Source organism: Perca flavescens, chromosome 5 (assembly GCF_004354835.1).
Source record: "Perca flavescens isolate YP-PL-M2 chromosome 5, PFLA_1.0, whole genome shotgun sequence".
In the NCBI taxonomy this organism is placed as follows: domain Eukaryota; kingdom Metazoa; phylum Chordata; class Actinopteri; order Perciformes; family Percidae; genus Perca; species Perca flavescens.
In genome coordinates, this window is record NC_041335.1 from 24,097,590 (window position 1) to 24,120,707 (window position 23,118).

A 23,118-nucleotide genomic window follows, 5' to 3' on the forward strand; every position below is an offset into this window, starting at 1 on the left:
ACCACAGATTTATCGATATCACAGTCAAGTGCGATTTATGGTTCTGCCGAGGCTCCACGCAGAGCTTTCGCCGTAGCCTATGTAAGAAATTTATACGTGCGCGTTGGTGCGCGCGTCAATCTCATTAAGAGAGCAGGGCCGGCATGTGTGTATGCGTGGGTAGTGTGTGTTAGAGCGAGTGAGAGAGTAACGGCGATTAGCTTCGGAGCGAGTAGCGACCCTAGAGTCATAGTAAGAAAAACAAAGTGTCTCCCCTGTGCTTTCGGACCACGGTGGGAAATTTGTTGCAGAAAAAAATAAACCCTCCATTTCATTTTATGTTGTTTATGGAAAAGGAGAACCAGGAAATTAGTTGGGGGAATTGCAACGCTAACAAGCCACGGCCAAGTGACGTGCATCGCCGCGACGTGTAGTTACATTTTTCGACAGGTGCTCGTCAGGTTCTACGGCATAGGGTCCTTGTCTCCTTGTACCTACGTAAGTAGCCACGGCGTAGATTTAACGCAGAAGCATAAAAATCACACTTTAAGCCACTGATATTTCAGAGCCATGGTTGGGGGCATATATTCTAACTTGAACATGCACTCGCTCTGCTACTAGAGGATGGAGAAGGAGGAGGGCAGGTTAACAAGGGGGATGCATTTGGTCATTTTGCTAACAAGGGGGATGGCATCCCTGCTCAAATTGCCTCCTGTTCCAAACTAAATCTTTTTCTTATGAACAAATTATAGACCGGTTATATATAGACAGTTTCAGTGGTTTCCAATGGGGACAGGTTTTCATGGCAGAAAAAAAAATATATATTTATAGAAACCTTTCATAACACTCCTGCAGTATTATCCACTACAGCTTTCAAATTGTATGCTCTGTATATTCTCAATTATTTCCCCAAAATACCATCTGAATAACAAGAACACACAATAAACGAACACACAAAGGGATAACAGAGAAGTGTATTTCAGATCGAGTGTAAAGATGTTTTTGTTAACACCTGAATGTGCATTTCTTTGCGTTAAGAGTCTGAACTTACAACATAGCAATACCCCAGTGTTTTCCAGCCCTCTCTCCCGCAGCCTGGAAACCAGACAGGCCGATAAGGGTTACGGTGGGAGTGATGGTCAGAGGTCCGATGTACTTCAGCAGGATCCCGGGCAGACCCAGCGCTCCGATACATACCTCGACCATAGACGACACGATGATAGCCCCTTGGATCTGACAGAACATAGAAATTGTAGAGACAGAAAAAAGGAGTTAAAGCTATAGTGCATAGTTTCTGTTGCCCCCATGAGGAATTCTAAGTAATGACAACAAAATTGTCAGCGCGTCCACATGATACAAGCCTTACGTGATTGCAAACACGCCCCAACCCCTCCTACACGCAGAACTGCGTGTAGGAGGGGTTGGGGCCAAGGAGTAGCCAAGGAGGACACAGGATTAAAAAAAAGATGGACTTTTCAGAAGAGGTAATTATCTTCACTCAAGCTTCTGCGTGGGAAAGTCACCGGACGCCACAATTTTCTGAACATAGCCATGCTGAGAAATACAGAGAGTTTTGTGGAGCTAATAGTCTTAATTAGCTTTGTAGCAACTAATTTGGCAATGGCTTAAATGTAACGGATGTTCATTAATATCAAAAAGTTACGCACTAAAGCTTTAATGAAACAAACATATTTCTTTGGAAAGGATTTATCAGAATGTGAAACTACCCACTTAAACACTGCTGCAGTTTTAAATTATAACTTTGAATCAACTTTGAATCAATTAAGTACCTGTGCCGGCACACAAGAGGATGTTGACTGAGGCAAGAAAAAGTCGTAGTTTTAATTTAACACTTGAATCTTAATTAATACACCCTATCTTGCCTGAAATAAAGAGTGCTTCCGCTAACGTCAAAAGAACTAATTGCATTTTATGAATGTTAGGTTATTAGGCTTCAGACAAAATATACAGTGGCACTAAACCACACTGAGGTGATTATTAAAATCATCTTCTAGTAATTGATTAGGAGAAGAAATCTGTCGGATTCAGTTTAGCACTGATCAATCACAACATAGGTTTGTTTTGCAGTAATTAATCAGCACCTCTGCTAACCAATTCTCTGGAGAAAAAAAAATCCTGTTCATTACCAAAATTTTTCTCATCCTTAGCAAATTACTGTGAAATCTAATAAATTAATACAAAAAATATTTAGTTTGCATCATGGTTGGAGGAGATGAGGTTACAGAATAATAATCCGGTTTGTCTCGTCTTTATCGGTCTCTGTTCTCTTCGGTCAATTTTTATCACATCACGTTCCTCCTGCCCTCAGCCCATCAATGTCCCATTCAACAATTTGATTTGGTCTGATTGAGTTTAGTCTCATTCATGCGTCACATAAAAAACAATTACTCAACTGGCTTACGCAAACAGAAAAGGTTAATACAAATTAACAGTTTCTTTCACGGAGAGAAAAAAAAAAAAACTGCAGCCATATACAGACAGTGACGTTCCCATTTAGAAGCTTAAAGACAAAAAAATCTTTGACCATTAGCTTACAAAAACATCCATCCATCCATCCATCCATCTTCAAATTAAGCTAAATAACATTTTAATTTGTCTTTTGTTGCCTCACCTCTCGTATCCTGGGGTGCCAGATGTGCTCTGTGTTGAGGAGCTCTGTGCTGTTGAATACTGGAACCTCTAGTCATAGAAAATACGTGGAGAATAGAGATTAGTGAGAGTACTTAATTAGGTCACTATGTTAATCATTACTCTAGTTATTCATTTGGAGCACAGGTATATAAGCCAGCGAATCCCATTTGGGTCTGCTTAATTCTCTGCTGTGTTTGTAGGCTTTGATGCTGACAGCAGTTGGAGTTAAAAGTAAACAAAGATACATTAACCGAACAATAACAGAATTATATCAGATGGGACCGTCTATTGAGTGAGTAAAGAGTGAGAGACAGAAGAAGAGAAAGGAGTTACCTGTGGTATTACACTTCCATTTGTCCAGTGACAGGATGGCTCTAGCTGGTGCGAGGAAGGCAAAAGCGCTGGCCTGGAACAAAGGCAATCTAAACACAACAAAAGCACCGTTAGAAAATTACATTATGAGCTTGAATCATCACATAAAAATATCCATCAAAAGGAGTGTTAAAATGTAGTAGAAAGCAGGGTGATTTTCTGTCTAGAGCCACCAGGTGACAGCATTTCAGTTACAAGTCAATGTCGGCTATAGAGTTCAAGATCAGTTATGTTATTGCTGATAGAGCTTTCTTTCCTTCCCTAATTTTCTTCCTCTTTAACTCAAATTATCTTGCACCATTCAAACACTTAAGTAACCTCATAAACATTCCATATTTCCTGTAATGGCAATTTTTTTCAGTGATGCAGACAATGGTCAACCACGGCACGCTCTACAGAATGGCTGACCTTTACAAATTACAACTGCATGTAGCAGCCATGAAGGTAGAGGGATCTCAAAAGATCTAATAGATAGATCAGAGATAAAACAGAATAAAAAAAAAAAAAAAAAAAAACTGTAAATGACATCAAATTAGTGGAAATGCCAAGGACAGAAATAAAAGGGTGTCATTAACCGAATAAGGGGACTTTTATTTTCTTTTCTTATGAAAGAGGAAGTTAACCTCCATTACAAAATCAGAGTTAGTAACACCCGTTAGTACACCTGCTTATTTTGAGTTTTGCCTGCATACGGACTTCAAACTAACTACCCAGTTGAATCTTTGTCAAAAACAACTGATGACAAAGATCAGATTTGGAATGACTCATTGTTTATTTAAAAGATATTTGTGGTTTAGAGACAGTGTGCAGGTATTAGTATTTAACCAATACATATGATGTGGGAGTAATCACATTCTTTTGTGCAGCTGCTTGTTTCCAATGTATGTATTAACAAAAAAGACACTTATCTTGAGACTACCACTAGTTTTTTGTAAGGGTTTAGGCTTGAGACTGCAAGATAAATAGTTTTATTCCCTGTACTCTGGAGTGAATAAAACCTAAAGAAGGAAATATAAATGAGTAATTTCTCTGTTCTATCAGAAATGTCTGCTGCGATACAATTATTGTTTTTTCAGTGAACACATAATAGATTATATCTGTGGCAAAGTACAGCGCATTCTCTTTCAAAGAGACAACGATCATTTGGAACAAACAGATCCTGTTATTGTTTTTCCAATCTATAATACATAGTGTGATGTAGTATGGATTTATTGCATGTTAAGCTAGACAGCTACATAGCTGCTAAAAGACTGTAGGTCAAATGTTTGAGTCAAGCTTTCAAACTGCATATACTAAAATAATGTTTTGTCTGGCTAGTAATATTACATCAGACCCACTTATATTTTATTTGAAGAATATCAGCTTTTGCCATCAAACAGAAAATTAAGAGTCCCAACAGGTTAAAAAACACTCTTCGTTTCTCAGTCTGTCAAACTGTTAAATAAGAGTTTGTGGTTCTATTTAGGCCTCAGTGTTCCTGTGTAGACTAAGCACTCAATATCAAAGGGAGCGATTCAATTTATTTCACTGCAGCCACTTATTTGTAATGTCACATGTAATATAAGTTTGTAGTATTTGTTTTTCTTTGTTTAAATGTTATTTTGTTATTTACTGTATGTGAAAAAAGACAAATTACTGAAAAATATTCTGATAAAGTAAAATCAAATGAAAAACAGAATTTTCCCTCCTGTCAGGAAGGCTGGTGATTATAATGGACAGATGTAATTTAAGTTAAACTAGAAAGGAAAATAAGGAGAAACTTTAATTTTTATTAGTCAAAGTAAAGTAGACTGTCTTTTTCAGCAAACAAAAAATATAGAGGATAAGGCAGTTAAGGAAAAGAAGAAATAAAAGAATAATTTTCAAAGAAAAGCAAAACCATATTGAATCATCTCAAATTACATAATTACTGCAGGTGGTAGCAGCTCACACAAGCAGGATACTAGGGTGAAGGCACACATATGCACTAATACCTCGCCTTTTCCAGGAAAAGCATTTTTGTTGTCATTTTTTCGTCGACTTCACTTGGCACCATGACTCATCAAACCATGCTGCATTTCCCCCTCCATCCATCTCTTCCTTCTATCCTTCACTATATTTCTCCAAATTTCTGACTCTTGATTGACCACTTTGGATCCGATTTGAATGCTAAATATGCAAATAAAGCAATAGTACAAAAGTTTCTTCTTGTCCTCAAGCAAGCAAACCAACTTGCTCAATGAATAGATTCCTTCCCTGTTCTACCCGTAAAAGCACTTTGGGTCAACTGTTGTTTGTTTAAATGTGCTATACAAATAAAATGACTTGACTAGAGCGCAAGAAAGAGATGGAGAGATAGACTACACTTTGACTTGAGAGCAATCACTCCTTCTGCCAGAGTGTGAATGTCCCAGTTGTTGCTTTGAAAAAGGCTTTTTTTAGTTTAAGCTTGATCCATACAGCGTTAGGGACTTAAAGTCATATCTTGGCCTCTTTTGCAACATTTGTTTTTATAAAGTCTCTTGCAAGTCCCCCCTTTTATGGAAGTGCAATGTGAGAAATGAGAAAAATGTAAAAATTTCAACTGTGTCTGAAGTGCATTTTCACATTTCACAGTAAAAGAAAACACTGATGCTCCTAATGAGGAAAACAAATACAACTACAAATATACACCCAAGCAATTCTGAGTTAAAGTCCCTTTCCTCAAGTTGTTCACTTTTTTTTTTAAACCACCAAAAGTTTCTTGGAATATTCCAATGAATGTTTGAGTAATAAATAAAAGGGTAAAAAAAAGATAGGACAATGTTTTCACACTATTGCCATCAAGGCATCAGTCAAGGACATGGAATTGCTGTCAAAAAGAACAGCGAGTATCTGTGTCTTCCTGGGTTTGTGTCTGAATGAAGTGAGGGGATATTGCCGTGGTGGCAGCTGCTGCGGAAACAATGAGACATTTAGAATATGACATGATGGAATAATTACAAAAATGAAAAAAAGAGTCAGAGTTAACCTCACTGAGCTGCCCCTCTTTAATGAAAAAACACCACCACCTAACAACACTTCAGGCCAACATGACCCGACTTTCATTAAAACACAGATCCAAGAGATGGGGATAATATCCATGACAACAGGTAATGTCTCATGTCAGTTGGTATTTTATTGGCCAGTGACGGGAGGGTTTGCTATAACCCTCAGAGTTAAATCAGGTGAATCACTTACGGTTACGAAACACAAACCAGATCTCATTATGTACGCTTGAGAGCATAAAACAAAAGTGGTTGTGAACCAGTGAGATCAAAAGACTCTAGGTAGTAGTTCAAGACGTGAAAAAGAATTAACACCTCGAAGGCAGGGCGAGGACTTAGTGGGAAACGAAAGATAAAAAAATGGCTAAAAGCAAGGACTTCCCTCTTGGTTAATAGGCTGCCACCAAAGACAAGGCTGTGTGTTTAATGGACTATAGCTTGTCTAGAAGTGATGCAATAGCTGAACTGGTAGATCACTCATCTTGTCTGCAGTCAAATGCCAAGTCCTTAGTTTCTGGAATCTCTTCAACCTCTATGCGGTCCCAATTCAGGAAGAATAAGCTACGTTCTATTTTTACAAAAGAGAAACTGCACTCACATGAACGAAACAAGGAACTTAAAATGTAACTCAACATTCTGAGAGAAAATATGCATACAAGACAACTGCTATAGAACAAAAATGTCCTTTAAAAAGTCAGAAATGTCTTACACCCTGCTTAATTTATCTATGATATATTTTTAATACAAATCTAAATTTAAAACTGACTGTTCTGAAGTTCTGGGAACCTACCAAGGACATGTAAGCATCTACTCAAACACACTCCAGAGTGACATGAAGAGGAGGGATGGAGAAAGAGGAACTTCATGTCGACAATGGCCAATGTCTTAAGTGGCACTTAGAGATGAGAGGGAGAAGAAAGAAGGGAATAAAAAGGGAGGAGGTGAGAAAGTGAAAGACAGAATAGGATGTACGACTTAAAGAAAAGCTGCAGTTTACATTATGTATTGTAGGCACAAGTCTACTGTATTACTGGGGGCATTTTCCCTTGTACTGTAGGAGTAAAAACTCCTCCGTTCCCTGTGCAATAACTCGGCTTAATTTTATTATATGTATATGTTCTGCATTATATGTACTGTACAAGAAACATTTTTTTGTATTTCTTGTTTTTGTACTTGTTGTGTTTTTTATCTTGTGCACCTGACTGCAAATCAAGTTTCCCATCTGGGATAATAAAGTTACTGAACCAAGTCCATGTGAGACAGTATTGTGTGTTTACCTGCAGCCCAGTGTGGTCTGTAGAAGGGTGGTGATCCCCACACAGAAGAAGATGGTCCCAATGAGCTGACTGGTGGCCCACTGATCGAAACCGACGCACATTGCCTCAGTGAGGAGGAACGGCACAGCAATAGTGCCACTGAAACACGTCAAGTAGTGCTGCAAAGACAAAAAGCCACAGAGTCAATTGCCCTCATTTATGAAATGTGCGTACGACCTAAAACAGGCGTAGGATGGGCGTAAGCCGATTCCTACGCAAGCAAGGAATTTATTTAAGATTTATTCATTTTTATTAAAACAATGCACATTAATCAACATTTCTGTAAATGCGCCAGTGTTGGCCAGTCGGCTAATTTTCAACTGTAGTCCTAGTTACCTAGCATGCATGTCTTCTATGGTGGGAGGGAACCGGAGCACCCGGAGGAAACCCATGCAAACACGGGGACAACATGCAAACTCCACACAGAAAGGCCTGGAACGACCTGGATTCGACCCACAACCTTCTTGCTGTGAGGCAGAAGTGCTAACCACTCAATTTGAACGTGAGCGTAGGCTGCGATAAAACTCACGTCTGGTCTTAAACCATAAACCACCGCTAGTCACACTGGAAAACTTACAGTGTGACTAGCGGTGGTTCATGATCACTTATCAGCAATGGCAGATCTGGCACTTTTAGAAGACCTCTATGTGCCGGTACAACAGTGCACACATACGCACACGGGCCACGGTGGAGCGCTCCCTCGGATTGATTTAAGGGCAGATGGCGCCGTCTTGCATCAGCAAGGGGGACCCTACTATACACACCAGAAAAAGTCTGCAACATTGTTTTAGCCTGTGGGGTTCTGCACAACATCGCGCAGGAAAACAGGGTGCCATGATGGAGCCAGATGACCCAATGCCTAGAGAGCAGTGTCCAGCACAGCCCCAACTGGGGCTATACGAAAGAGATAGGATATTATTCCTCGCTTTTAAAAAGGTATAGTGTTAATGTTTGGCAATAATATTCAATACAGGAAAGAAGACGATGCATAACATTTTTATTTATTCTTCAGGTTTTCGGTCCTCTTTTAAAGTGTTGTTAATCGCCGCAAGTGAACAATTTATTTATGTCATTGACTGAGTTATTTTGGCTTGTTTTTCCAGCCCCTCTGCTGTCAGGGGTGGCGGAGGACACACGCTCATGGTGGCCTGGCTCGGACTGATGAAAAGAAACATGAGTAAAGTAAAAGACACTGCATAAACTCCACAACTGTGTGTTTATTTAAATATAAGTAGACCTACATGTAGGCCTAAGAGATTGCAATATAAGCCTGTAGTCTATATTACTTTTAGGACTATAGCATACATATGTCAAGGATGTATAAATGAAATAAACTTCAGCTGGAGTCTGATTTACCATGACAACACTGTTGACCGCATCAGTGATCTCTTTCCATTGCGCATTCTTTCTACAGCCTTTAATACCAGTTTTCAGGCTGCCAAATAGTAGCCTACACACGTTAGTGCAAATGAACCTGAGATATCAGGGTTTCAATCTCCACCTCTGAAAAGTGCTGCTTCTTAGCCTGATTACGTCTCGCCATGTCGTAAATTGTAGGGGCGAGGCCTCAAAACTGAGAATATATTGGGGTGTGATATTTAAATTGCGATCGTTCCCAGCCGCTGCATTTATCAATGTACGACCATTCTTAAAGATTATTTTTTGGGGGCATTTTAGGCCTTTATTTCCACAGGACAGATGAAGACATGAAAGGGGAGAGAGAAGGGGAACGACATGCAGCACAGGGCCGCAGGTCGGATTCGAACCCACGGCCGCTGCGTCGAGAAGTAAATCTCTATATATGTGTGTGCCTGCTCTACCAACTGAGCTAAGCCGGCCTCCGTATGACCATTCTTACGCTCCGATTGGCGTGATACGAACGTATCATGAATCACATGTGAAGCCTGTCGTTAGATGATTTCTGCGCTCATATCTGCACTGGTTTCTACATTAGGTTGATAAATGAGGGCCAATGTGCGTATAGGGGTGTGTGTGTGTGTGTCCATTCTTGGAACGGATTGTAAACTCCGTAAATAGTAACAATCTTTTAGGATCATCATTATAAACCTTTATACTTTAGGATCATTATCTTCAGATCCAGTTTGGCAAAACAACTCCTGCTGCAGTTCTTTTAGACCCAATTTGGTACATAGCTGGACAACACTAGCCTCGTGAGACCGTCCTGATCTCACGAGTTCCAGTTTTCCACTCGCTGATCAGTCTGGCATCTTGAGGCAGAGAAAATTTGGAGCCGTGAGCCAAACGACCGGGCCAATCAGCGTTGGTTTTGAGGTGGGTTAGGTGGTGACAGACAGATGGTTTATCCAATCAGCTAACCAGTATTGTCAGACAGCGGTAGCCCTAATTCTGTTAGCCACTCGCTAATGCTTTTTTTCTCTTGGATCCTTCTTTTGGAATATGGTCCGGGAACCTGAAATGGTGCCTTTTATTCCTAAATTCTCGTTACACAAATGGCAAATATCCTTTACAGACATGTTGCTTGCATGCTGAGATTACGAGCTATGCTTTGCCTGCAGCAGCAGGGGCGGGCTTGTGGTTGTATTTTCATACGCTTCGTGGATCTGATTGGTTGATTTGGCCCGTCTATCACCAACATAGGTGATAAACAGATGGTTCATCCAATCAGCTAACCAGTATTCCGCCCCTTCCCAAAAGTTCTCCAACGGAAAGTTCCCAGATGGATATGCCGAGCAAATGCGAAGCAATCCATCTGGTGGAGTCAGGTTAGGACAACACAGCAAAAAAAAAGTATTCTTTTGATTCTATAAAGTCACGCCTGAATGAATTGTGCAACTGCAACCAAATTTACTACTCATGACACGTTTAACAAGTCTGACTGATCATGGAAAATTTGAAGGCGTTTCACCTTTTGATCAAATCACCTGCAACAACATGAGGTTATTAAAAGCCATAACTCAACAGTTTGACTCACTTAAAATTTCTTACACAATTTATTCCCGTACTAAACCCTAATATTCCCAGAATGGATTTAGCACAATTTATTAGCATAATCGTCACTATGTGTGGAAAATCCACTCCCACACTAACCTTTCTCTACCTGACCTGGACTGTGTGGGAAAAACCCATGAATCTAAAGGAAGGCCGCTCATCCATCGCAAACTGAACGAAGAAGCAGGCAAGCCTCATGTACATGCATTTTTCCTTTAATAGTTTGGTCTGTTTCATAGTTTAGGAATTACATTGTACATTTAGTAGTATTATGGTTTGTTATTTGCTGTATAAGTACAGTTTCAGTAGTGGAAAAGTGGATGTTTCATTGGCATGTTTGGACAACATGTTTAAAGATAGATACATACATTTGTTTAATTATTAATTCATAGAGTAATCAAGCATTAAGATCAATTGCTAATGTTCATTTCTGTACTCAATTCAAACCATTTTATACCCATCAACCTTTGCTAATCTGTCAGGACAGACAGGCCATTAAGTTGATTGGTATTCCTGGAGCCAGACTATTCTGAGTAGTATTATGCCACATTATTCTACAATATGTGATGTTTGATTCAGATTTAGGTCCAGATGTACACTCAAAGATGTGTTTTTTCCCCAATATTATAAACAGATTTGAAGGATTGTAGGAATATGTGCCCACAAAGTCCCTTTAACGTTTGGCGTCTTTGTTTTCCTATATGACACAGATGTACATAAGAACTTCTCAGTAGGATTGACTACAAGACAAAAGTCCAGTGTCCAATACAAACAGTGTGTTTACACAAAAGACAGGAACCCACTTAACCACTGACATGACGACTACTGTGAGCAAAATCCTATTTTTGTTGCGTAATGAATATTGCGTATGGTCAGATGAAAACTACTACACTTAGATGACAAGTACAACCACAGTGAAGGAAATTATGAACTATGATTATACAGGACATGTTAGTGCATGATGTTTAGCTCATATGATGAGACATTGCCAGTTTAAACATATCCGTGAATCAGGTTAAGAAATATATTGATGACTAATACACACTGTAAGTCAGACATGAAACAAAACCATTCAGTTTATAGATTTACCTGTAAGCCCAAGAACACACACAGGTACCAGGGTGGGGTGTCTTCAATTGTATAGATCATGTCCATCCTCCTTGCGTCCATACTATCGGTGCTGTCCAGTGTCTCAGACATTGAGCTCTAAACACACAAAGAAACAGATAAATTATATCTTCATAAATCACATCTTTCTTGACATTTCTACTTTGTCCTGTACAGTTCACTTTGTGTAAAAGGGTAAACATAATGTATTCTGGTAGAATTCATTTATGGGAAAGTACAGGAAAATAAATGTTAGAACATCATGTCTGAGCAGATATGAGGCAGGCTGAATTTTATGAATGATAAGATAAAAAAGAAAGTGACAGAAAGACAAACTGTGTGAAAGAACAAAACACATGACCTCATTCTCTCAAAGGAAAATGCACAGTCACAGTGACAACAAGAAAAGAGGGAAGAAAAAAATGGAGACCGTTTGATGAGTCAGCTCTGTTTTGTGCCTGCTGCAGTGGAAATGAAAATGAGTGTGTTTCACCGTTTTAATACAAAGAACTAGTTAAATAGTGAAACATGCTAACTGATTTCCTGCATGTCTTCCCCCTCTCTCTCCCCTTTCATATCTAGCTGTCCTAGCCATTAAAAAGCAGGAATGCCCAAAAAATTATCTTAAAAAAAAGAATTGATAAAAGGATATGGACTTTTTTTTTCTAATGGGATAACACATGAATGGATACTTCTGAAATATAACTGATAAATAATGATTCATGGTGGTCAGTTTACCTTGCTTTGCATTTAAAACTAAATTAAGACAGAAACATTTAGTAAAAAATTAAACAAACTGAAGTTAATGATAAAAGTTATAATCTTTTAATTTTTCATAAAACCAATCCCATCTTTTTATGTTTTTTTTCCTCAGAAAAGCAATTTCTTTTTTCTCTTTAATTTTAAGGTTTGTTAATTTTATTTAACACGTGTAATCTGGATTGTTAATGTTCAGCAATTACTTATAAACTTTATTTTATGAAGCTCAGTGTAAATCCATTCAGGAAGACTTTGACGCTTTCATTCATCTCGCTCTCTTTCCTAAACTGATCAGCTGATTCTGGGCGTTTACTCTTAAATTAAACCAACCAGAATTAGCCATGATTTCCATGAGCCAATCACATCATTGCATCCCTGCTTTAAAATCTGTTCTCTTCTCTGCTACGGTCAGTTGTCATTTCAGGAAAATCGAGCAACCCTCCTCACCTCCAGTCATCATCTTTCACAGCACCCAGGGATCGTCCACCAGAAGCCCCGCTCCCATAACATCCACCCAGATCTACAGGCTTCTTTCACCACCACCAGTGTCTAGACACTTCCTGCCTACTCATGGCTTCTCTACCCCTTATACAAAATTTACATATCGATGGAGTCTAATCGCCAAAGACTCTGTACATTACAACCTTGTGCATCATGCAATGAATAAACTAATTTTGATCTTTAACAAAGTCTCTCCTGATTGAAATGTTTTACTAAAAAAATTAATTTAGCACAAAAAGTAAGGAAATTTGTGTTTGGTAGATTATTTCTCTGTGCTAACCATGTTTTTTAGCAATACATCTTATACCGTTGGAAAGCCTGTTTAGTTCCCTTACAAATGGTGCCCCATTTGTAAGGAAAATGCAGATGTGGGATGAGCAGCAGCACCGAGTATGTGTGTTGCGGCAATGAAAAATTAGCCAAATCTTCTCTGCCAATGCCCTTCACCGTCAGGCCCGTTTATGCTGGTGTCGGCAACACGTGCACTGGAACCTGAACATTTGGAGGAACGTTAGGTTCAATGATGAGTGCAGATTCTGCCTACGGCAGTTGGATCATAGGGTCAAAGTGTGAAGAAGACGCGGAGAACACTGTGCCGATTGCTGCACCGATAGAGTAACACCTTTTGGTGGAGGCAGTGGGATGGTTTGGGGCGGCATCTCCCTCACTGGAAAAACTAGGCTTTTCATCATTGGAGGCAATCTCAATGCAGAGTTATAGAGATGAGATTCTGCAACCAGTGGCAATCCCATATCTCCACAGTCTGGGACCGAACTCTATCTTCCAAGATGACAACGCTCGCCCCCACAGGGCGGGGTTTATCAGAGGCTACCTCCAGAATGTGGGCGTGGAGAGGAGGGAATGGCCTGCCAGCAGTCCTGACCTCAACCCCATTGAACACTTGTGGGATCAGCTTGAGCGTGCCGTTTGTGCCAGAGTAACCAACATAACCACGTTGGCTGACTTGCAACAAATGCTGGTTGAAGAATGGGATGCCATCCCACAGCAGTGTGTGTATAAGATTTATTGCCAAAAAGCATTGTTACCACAGAGAAATAATCTACCAAAACAAATTTCCTTACTTTTTGTGCTAAGTTTATATACAAAAACAAACAAGACACAACTTTACACCCACTGATATACAAACAAAATAAAAAAATAAAAAAAGAGTAAAACACACAGTACACAATGAATGTAATTTTTATCTAATGGATCTCAGTCTCACTGTTAACAGTTTAATCTCCTCACAGCCGTATCAAAGTTATATTAACTTACTGATGATGCAGACTGACCATTTCTTACCGCAGCAACTTCACACTAAAAACATTAAAATGGCAAAATACAGGTTGATTTTTATTGTTAGGCAGCCACAAGACACACAATGTGTTTGCGCAGACTGTCTTCTTCAGCAGATCGGTTTAAATTTTTGGAAAGAGTAAGAAAACAAGGAGGAGCAGCCACAGTGAGCGATTAGATGGAGGGTGCTCTGTGTGCAGCATGAAATCTTTAATAAAACAAAACAATGTGCGCTTGTTTAGTTGCATCATAAACCGATTGTGATTGAAGGGTTTGCTGTATTATCAAACCACATTTCTTGTTACTACGGTAACCACAAGTTATAAATTCACTAGGACTAATATCTGAAGGATTACATCTTATTTTTTGGGCCATTTTCCCCCCTTTATTAGATAGTGACAGTGGCTAGACAGGAAAGGTGGGAGAGAGATGGGGGATGAAATTGAGGCTTATTTGTGAGTAAACTAGCACTTTGGGTGACTAAGGCTATGTTTAGACGGAAACAATCTGAAGAGAAAACGCAAAAGTGCCATTGCTTTCTCACTTTTTATTCCGCATTTAGGGGTGGAAATCTGCATGCATATGGTGACGCAAAAGTGTCATTGTAGTATGCACAGATGGTAGTTTGAAGCACTGCCACACAACACCACCAAGTCCATGCGCCTGCGTAGAACCTTCCTTCTAACACACACACACACACACACACACACACACACACACACACACACACACACACACACACACACACACACACACACACACACACACACACACACACACACACACACACACACACACACACACACACACACACACACACACACACACACACACACACACACACACACACACACACACACACACACACACACACACACACACGTTTACGCTTTCACCCGCGAGCGTATTAGTGTGAACAGGTTCTAATAAAACGAGACGATTGTGTGTTTCCTTTCTCCATTTTTCCTCTCAAGTTACCTTTTCTGCTCCATGATTATCTTTAGTGTAGATGGCCATCAGCTCTGTGTTTTCAGTATCCTGGTCTCCACTGGCACCGCCCAAGCCGTTTACCACCACCTTAACACACAAACAGACACACAATTTATATTTTTAAAGTCACCCTTTCTCCTTTCATAAGGTCATACAGAGGGAAATCTTAATTGCAGTTTGCTGATTGAGGAGGTCGCTCACAGCGTTGACACATTGCTGGCCAGCTGAAAAACCACATGAAAAGAACAGGTGAACATTTGTGCAATCTCATGTTGAACCAGATTTGCCAACCTTCACATGAACTAGTGTTTCCTACAGTATGCAAACTTGTCGCTTTACAAACAAATTTCTTCCACCAAGTATGTGTGCGAGCGTGTGTGATGTACGAGAGTGTGCTTCCCCTTCCAGACTGCATATTATGTCATGTTAACAAAGGGAGGGTCATTAATTCCTGTTTTGTTCATATCTGATTTTTTGTGTTAACAGCCCAAGTCACATAGCATCCAATCTCTTACAGTTCTGTTGATTTCTACAGCCCAGTTTTTACAGTGCAGTCCTGCAATCCCTTCTAAAAAGAAAAAACCTCCGGGAGAGGACAGACCTTGCAATGTACTCATCTCCACATGTAAACACACTCCGCTGTGTCTACATGCCGAGTGCACTATATAATAGTAATTTGTAAAACGTTGGGGATGAATGTCCAAAACCTAAGGGTTATACAGGGAAACAAAGACACAAACTTAATATACTTCCTTCCCTTTGTGTTCTACTGAACAGCTCCAGAAAATGACACAGGAGAAGCCTTGTGATTGTTCTAACAAGGTTATCTTAGTTTCTAAAAAGGAAGCCACCAGCTTCATGGGCACTGTCACAGCTCTGTGGAAAGTTCGGCCCTAAGTTCTGTTCTTTTATTCTGGGCTGGAAGCAGTGTTCATATTCTTCACTTAAACCTGCATTAACTGATTTTTGTTACATTATTGACTTAAGTTGATATGTTGCATGTGTCAGCACACAGTTCCCCATTAACACATCCAGAAGACATAGATACGGAACCATTAGAATTAATTTAGTCATGTTTCTGAACATCTGAATTAAGTTTGCTGTCTTTTAGCTCTGTTTTGATCTCCAACAACTCCCGAGGAAAATATCTGGCTCTTTAGCTGCTAAATGCTCCACTGAGTTCATCAGCTAGTCGCTAACTTTGTCAGTTTGCCAAATTGTTCTAGGCAGGTGTCATCCTGTGGGTTTAAGAGATTTTTGCTGTAAACTGCTGCGGCTGAAAATGAAGCTGTTGAGACTGGTAATGCTGAACCATGGGTTAGAAAACCAAAACAATTAGCTGAAAGACACCCAAAAGCTACACAGAGCTGAAGGGAAGTGCAGGCAGAGCCAAGTGCTGTGTCTCTGTGGGTTCATCACTACGAGCGTCCTCTTTCACACTACACAGTCATTTGAGTCATTGTTAATGTAAAAAGAAAATATTGATTACAGTCTCTTTAAGTAAAAGAAAAGTTTCATAGCAAAATGGACTTAATGTATGAAAATTAGAATTACTCTTTATGCAGAAAGGTCCCTTTTTCACGAAGGAGCAGAAAATAGTACAGAACTTGTGTAAATGTATCTAGTTACTTCTCACAACTAGCACAAGTTTTAATGACTCAGTCTCAAATAAACTGTAAAATTGTAATAAATTGTTTTTGCCTTATTAAATACATGAAGCTCTCGCCTGGTGCCAAGACGACAAAGGAAATTGATGACTGAGCGGCAGCAGCATGCACCAACTGGCCATGAAGTAAACAGTTTGTGTGTGTGCACTCGGGTCATTCACTCACACAAATACATTCCAAGCAAAACACAATGCCAAATCTGAGTGTGTGAGCCAAAGAAAGAGGGAGAAGATGGAAGAGAACAAACATTTTTAGTTGGCGTGCATTTGTCTCAGTGTTTATAACCTCCGATCTATTTTATAAGCAGGCCATCAAAAGAGGTTTGTGTACCGGAATAGGGTAGAAATCTTCGCCATGCTTGATCTCCTCTTCAAATTTTCCACCTTCACTGCTGCTGTCCATTGACTTGGAGGTAGTATTCTTCCCCACACCCATTCTTGTGTCTTCCTCCTCCTCCTCTGTTCCACCTCTGCCTCGCTCCAACGTGAACACTGCAGATGAATCCTTCAGTCCGCTTACATCATCTAGGGCTGCCTCGTCTGCTTGAAAAAAAAAAAAAAAAAAAGAGACCGATAATTAGCGAGATTTATAACTTTAAGGGTTCTAATATCCTAACTGAATGAAGGTCTCATCACATCAGAGAGCTCGAGGGGAAATGTGATGATTACAAATATAACTCAGGTCTCTTGTTGTTTTTTGTTCCGTCTATTTTGGATGACAAAAGAATGTTAATGGCAACCATTTCCCATTTATCAAATTAAAAAAGAAATCAATATGCCGGTTATAGCTTTACAAATGCTAATATTTGCTTCATTTTCTCGGTTTCCATTCAAAACATTTCAGGTCTATTTTGGCTGCTGTTTTTTGGTTGCTAAACAGTTAAGAGCACTTACAGTATATGAGCACTGGTAACTTGACTACTGTAGATTTGTCAAGCAAAATTGCCAAGAAGTATCTGGTTCTCGCTTCTCTACTGTGAGGATTGGTGGATTTTCGTCCTCTTATGCAATAGTAAATTGAATATGTTTATTAATCAGACAAAACTAACAAGCTACATGTCACTTAGGCCTTTAAGAAATAGAAATGGGCATCTTTTAAGTATTTTGATTTTTTTTATTTATTTACAAAATCAATTAATTCAAGTAATGGTTCGTTGCAGCCCTACACCGATCCTTAAATAATCAACAGATTAATTGAAAAATAATAAATTTTTTTGAAAGAACAATTTCTACACTTAAAAAGTTAATTCATATTTCCAACAGGTCTGATAGACAAGAATATAAGGCAAATACATAGAGGCAAGATTATGCAAGGAGTTGGGAAAAAAGTTAAACATGAACACGTGTTTGACAGACAGGAGGAACAGAGTAAACAGAGTGGAGAGATGATGAAAAAAGAGCAGGAGGCAGAGAGAGAGAAAACAGGATTTTCTAATTACTGGTGTCATGTCAACTTTTGTTTGTGTAATAAGTAATTTAACTAATGTCGCTCTGTCCAACTCCTGACATTTGGCTGACACTGGCAAACCTTTTATGAACTGAAAAACAAACTGATATTAGAGACAATCTTCCTCTGAGGGACTCATATTATTAATAGTATTTGGGACCAGTAATTACTAGGACTGCTTTGTGTGACTGAATTGCCCTGTTGAGATGTTGTATATATTTATTTTGATCTCTGGTCTCTCTTGTAAAAGAGCTCTTTATCTCAGTGAGACTTCCTGATAAAATTAAGTTGAACCAACAAATCTCTGAAAATAAAATGGCAGGACAGTTTGGTGTACAAAATGTGAAAAGAATAAATATTGAGCCAGACAGTGGATGAATCGAGCTTTGGGGCATCAGAAAAACACAAGCTCTCAGGTCACATCTCTAACACCATTGTTTAGAATGAACAAAACTACAAGGATATTTTCACATTTCAAAACTACAGTGCTTTGACCTTTTATCTTCTTGGCTCATTTAGACAGTTGCATTAGGCAGTTCATCATCAGAATCATGCCCCTCTGTAAATGAAACCGCATCACACTAGGATACTGTAATACTAGATCATCAGGGTCATCTGATGGGTTCACTCGAGAACTAGTGTTGCAACACAAAAGCCCATTATAATGGATCACTGAAGCCTCCAAATATTGAACTAAGCCTTTAAATTAATAGTCTCAGACGGATAAAGAGTGAACTAGGGATCCGGCTTCCTTTGTCCCAATGGACACTGATGCAAAGCCGTTCTATTATTTAAAAAGGTAATTTCATTCATTACTTAGAAAACAATTACCAAACTAACTCTATACTTTTTGATTAAAAAATGCTTTTGTATAACAGCAGTTTAACTAATTAAATATAGATCTTGCTTTCCTTTCTTATTCCTCAGCTCCCCATTTTTCATTACATGTGTGTCTAGAGGGTGAAGGTAGGAGTGGGACATCCTTTGCTTCTTATAATCTGATGAGTTATGCTAATTATATTGAAGAGTTTCTTGTGGAGTGCTTGTGTCTACAATCTAATTCTAATTTATAGGTATATTGGACAACAATTACCATATAAAATCCATTATCTTGATGTCCCATAAGTTCCTTAAATGCATACCTGACAGAAAGCCTGAACAAGTAATAGTTTGTATCAAAATCACGACTTTAACAAGCTGTAAAAAAGTTTAGACTGCTACCATTGACTTTGTTAGCCATTAATACTACCAAAGAAACTACCAATATAGGCGAGGAGACAAAATAATTGCAATTCTAACTATAAAAAGGCAATAATCCCCCACCTCCAAAAAACACTTAGCCCTAAAAATGAAAAGAAAGTTTATGTTCACTAAAACTACAGGTCGTAAATCTATTTTGTGCCAGTCCAAGCTTTACTTCTGCATCAACCTGTATATTAGCAACATATGTTAACTGTCAGCAGATGAATAACTAGTATCATATTCCCTTTTCAACAGTATTTTAAAAAAAATGGTATCGCAAAATATCCATCTCCCTGCTTGCAGTGTAAAAATGTTGGGATAGGTGTAATACCTAGTTGACACATCCCATCACTCCTGTCAAGCTGTGCGGCTGGGAGCATCTGTGTGGAAGGGCCAAGAGAGGGGAATGGTGGTTAGAAGAAGAAGAGAGGAAAGAGAAGAAGAGAAGGGGGAGGAGGCAGAGGGATCAAGGATAAGGAGGAGTTGAGATATAAGTTAATTGACAACAGCATTTAATCACAAGCAAAGGTTAGTATGTTGTGTGACTGAGAAGTCAGATTAGGATGTGAAATATAGCTTTAGGAAGGCAGCAAGAGTTATTTCTGTTGCAATCAAGTCATCCACCTAGAGGGTGCATGTAATTATAAGCATAATGAGAGAGAGAAAAAGAAGCCCACCTAGGTAAACCTTATACAGAATGATCATGATTGACTTGCTAATATTTGAAAAAGAGGCTTTAGTTTAAAAAGTAGCACTTTAATCTTTCAACAGCTACTTCTTCCTCTGAGAGGAACAAAACCCTATTTTCCTTTGAGTTCTGAAAAACATTCCTTTACTTTCAACTTAAGCACAGACAAAAAAGGCATGGGCCAGAGCCTTATTCCTTTATAAAAGAAAGTTTTGCTTTATAACATGTTTTTTTTTGTAGTTTTCGCTATCATTCTTCTAAAAAGGAAATAACATTATGATCCGGAAATGCAAAAACATCGGCAAAAGAAAATCCGTTAGGCAAGAAAACACGAGCAGTCAGATAATCCTGCGAGTTTAAACCAGGGACTCAAACTATCTGAGGGTCACTGGCCAGGCTTTTCTCTCCTAGAAGGGCTGCTTGAACGCTTTTTTTAATTTAAAACATTCAATTTCAACTAAAAACACTCTAAAGCTGACCCACTCCTGCCTCTAATACTTAGCACAATGCCCTGCATGTTTAATAAAGTAATGCTGAATACAATGCTTTGTATTCTATACACAAATTTTAAACATTTTGTCTCCTTGTAAATGATACAGTAAACTGTCAAATTAAGCAGCATGTGGTAGTGTCACTACTGTGAGTCAGTTGTGAGATGTGGAGTGCGACAGAAAGTATCCCAGCAGCCTCTAGGCGACTTAAAATCTGATGAGGCATGAGCAAACATAAAAGCCATGGTACTGTAGCATGACATCCTCTCAAATGCCCTTTTCCACTGTTGCCCGAGAGACAGAAACTCCCTCCTCAACTCGTCCCTGGGTTTTCTGTCTGTGTGTTGACTGGGATTCAGTCAACACCCACAAAGAAACAGAGAACTGCTGGAGAGAAGAGAGAACTGAAACTGAGCTCATGCGAATATGTAACAGAGGAGAAATCTGCAGTTTCACGAACAAAAATAACTTTTCACATTATGTAAAACACAACATATTAAAAGGATAAAAGCAGGGAAAGTGTGTGTGATTGTATTTAAGAGAGTATCGAAGAAAGAAGAATATGAAAAGCACTGACGAAAAACGAGAGCGAGGAGGAACAAAGACAACTGCAGTGGTAATTTTAACTCATCCCAGAATAAGCAGGCTGGTGGACAGAGTTCCTGCCTGCTGGATCTACAGTACAACCATGGTAACCTGATCTGGGGTTCCTGTACAGGCTTGTGCCGTGTTGTGTGTTGCGTTTGTGTTGGCGGTTTCATCTCTCAGGCCACATGTGTGTGTGCCAGTGTGCTTACAGTATATGTGTGAGCATCACCTCCATCTCCTTCAGATGTTAGTCTGAAGTTCAATCATAAATTTGGGACATTGTTAAGCCTGCAGCTTGTTTAGAGTAATGTATAAGTGGTTTTCACAAGAATATATCTGCGGTCATGAAAACCAATGAATTTGTGGAAGTGATGAATTCCTGCCCACTGTCAGCAGTAAGTCAATTGAAAATGCAACTTTTCAGTCATTGACCTTCTTCAAGGATTTAATTCACAACAGCATTTTAATACTAAGGTGTCAACTAACAATTATTTTATTACAGATTAATGGGATGACAGGTATATCCTGCATTAGCAAAGAATAGTGAAAAAAATGCCCATCACAATTTCTCAAAGTCCAGGATCAGATTGCTTGTTTTGTCAAAAAACTAAATTCAGCTTTCAGAAAGGCAGCAAAATCACACTTTTAGAGCAGCGACTAGTAAATATAAAACGATCAATGAGTCAATTATCAGAATAGCTGCGGATTAATTTTCAAATAGTCTAATCTATTCATCCTTTTTAGCTCTACTTAATACTTAGCCACAGAATAAAACAATCAATTGAAAAACTGAGTCAAATTGCAAACATCTGAGACAATACATCAGTTATTGACAAAAAAAAAATGTATCACTAAAACGAGGACAAGGCGTGTTTGTAAAAAGGTACTAATAAGAACATGAGAGGTCGTGAGAATGCAAATACATTGTCATTGTTCCTTGGAATAAGTAGCTTAAATGCTCACAATGAACAATACAGCCATGTGAGTGGTGTCTGCTGTATTATTCCTTGAACAGTTCATCATTACAAAGCTTGGCCAGTTGCCATCCTGTCAAGTTTAACAAGCAAATCAACAAACCGGTCAATTACACGTCATAGTCGTTTCACAAAGCCTTAAACAATTTGAAGGATGTATGAAATGATATAAACCAAAGTAAAAGGCACAAAAATATGTGAAGATATACGTGTGCAGCCATGCTCTTGAACATACATACATTTGCATGACAGGGTAGGTACATGTGAGAGGTTTGTATTTCCCCATGAGGGGGGAGCGAAAATGCCTGCAAGGTCATGTTTACATTGGTCATTGGTTCCTGTCAGTGGAGCAGAGGTGAATGGAGATAAGAGTTTGTCTCAACAGCACAGTTACAAGGGCAGCAGGCCAACTCACTGTAAATGTTTCAATACAGAGACGGCAATAATGTACCATGGATGGCCAGAAGTTTGCCGTTTTATAATTCTGATGATTCACTGTTGTTGATCTAGACTAAATTGACTAATAAGTACAAACTAATGTGTATGTGTTAAAGCTATGTTCTACAGTACCTACTGCTGCAACTAAGGGTTATTTTTACTATCAATTCATCTTCTTTTTCAAAGAAAAAAAAAAAAAAAAAAAAGACCCTTTAAAATTCCCATTACCCACGGTGATATCATCATATTGAATTTGAATATAAAACTGAAAAAATACCAAATCCATTTCAGAAACTGGATGCTGCGAAAGTTTGGACTTAAGTGTAACTTTGGATTTATTTTCTGGTGATGGATTGATAAATACTTTCAGCACTAGTTCAAACTGTTTTATAAACCAAAACGACACATGACACAAAAAGCTATTGCTGGGTACCCAATGACCTGCCAGGTCAAATTTGGTGCAGTTTGTACATGCGACACGTTTAATATTAATAAACTTTGACTAACAGTGGGGGCGGCACTTCATGACTCTGCTTCATCTAATTTGGGTTTAAACAATCAGCACTCAAAAAAAAAAAAAAAAAAAAAAAAAATGAGGAACTAGATAATGCTATCACCTGCTGAGAGTTGTGGTTGG

General features: G+C 38.9%; 1 protein-coding gene across 3 annotated transcripts in view; it reads right to left on the reverse strand.

The window, feature by feature from the left end:
* The window catches only part of slc23a2 (solute carrier family 23 member 2), a 43,135-nt gene that overhangs the window by 7,251 nt on the left and 12,766 nt on the right, over positions 1-23,118 (reverse strand). Inside the window, exons 2-9 of one of the 3 annotated variants that reach the window (XM_028579009.1) lie at positions 19,634-19,682; positions 16,945-17,156; positions 14,936-15,034; positions 11,384-11,500; positions 7,286-7,443; positions 2,965-3,053; positions 2,612-2,679; positions 1,031-1,212 (exon numbers count right to left, since the gene is read on the reverse strand). In XM_028579009.1, coding sequence (XP_028434810.1) covers positions 1,031-1,212; positions 2,612-2,679; positions 2,965-3,053; positions 7,286-7,443; positions 11,384-11,500; positions 14,936-15,034; positions 16,945-17,156; positions 19,634-19,682 — 974 coding nt within the window. The remainder of the gene's footprint in view (positions 1-1,030; positions 1,213-2,611; positions 2,680-2,964; positions 3,054-7,285; positions 7,444-11,383; positions 11,501-14,935; positions 15,035-16,944; positions 17,157-19,633; positions 19,683-23,118) is intronic. The other 2 variants (XM_028579010.1, XM_028579011.1) reach the window with 2 other exon arrangements.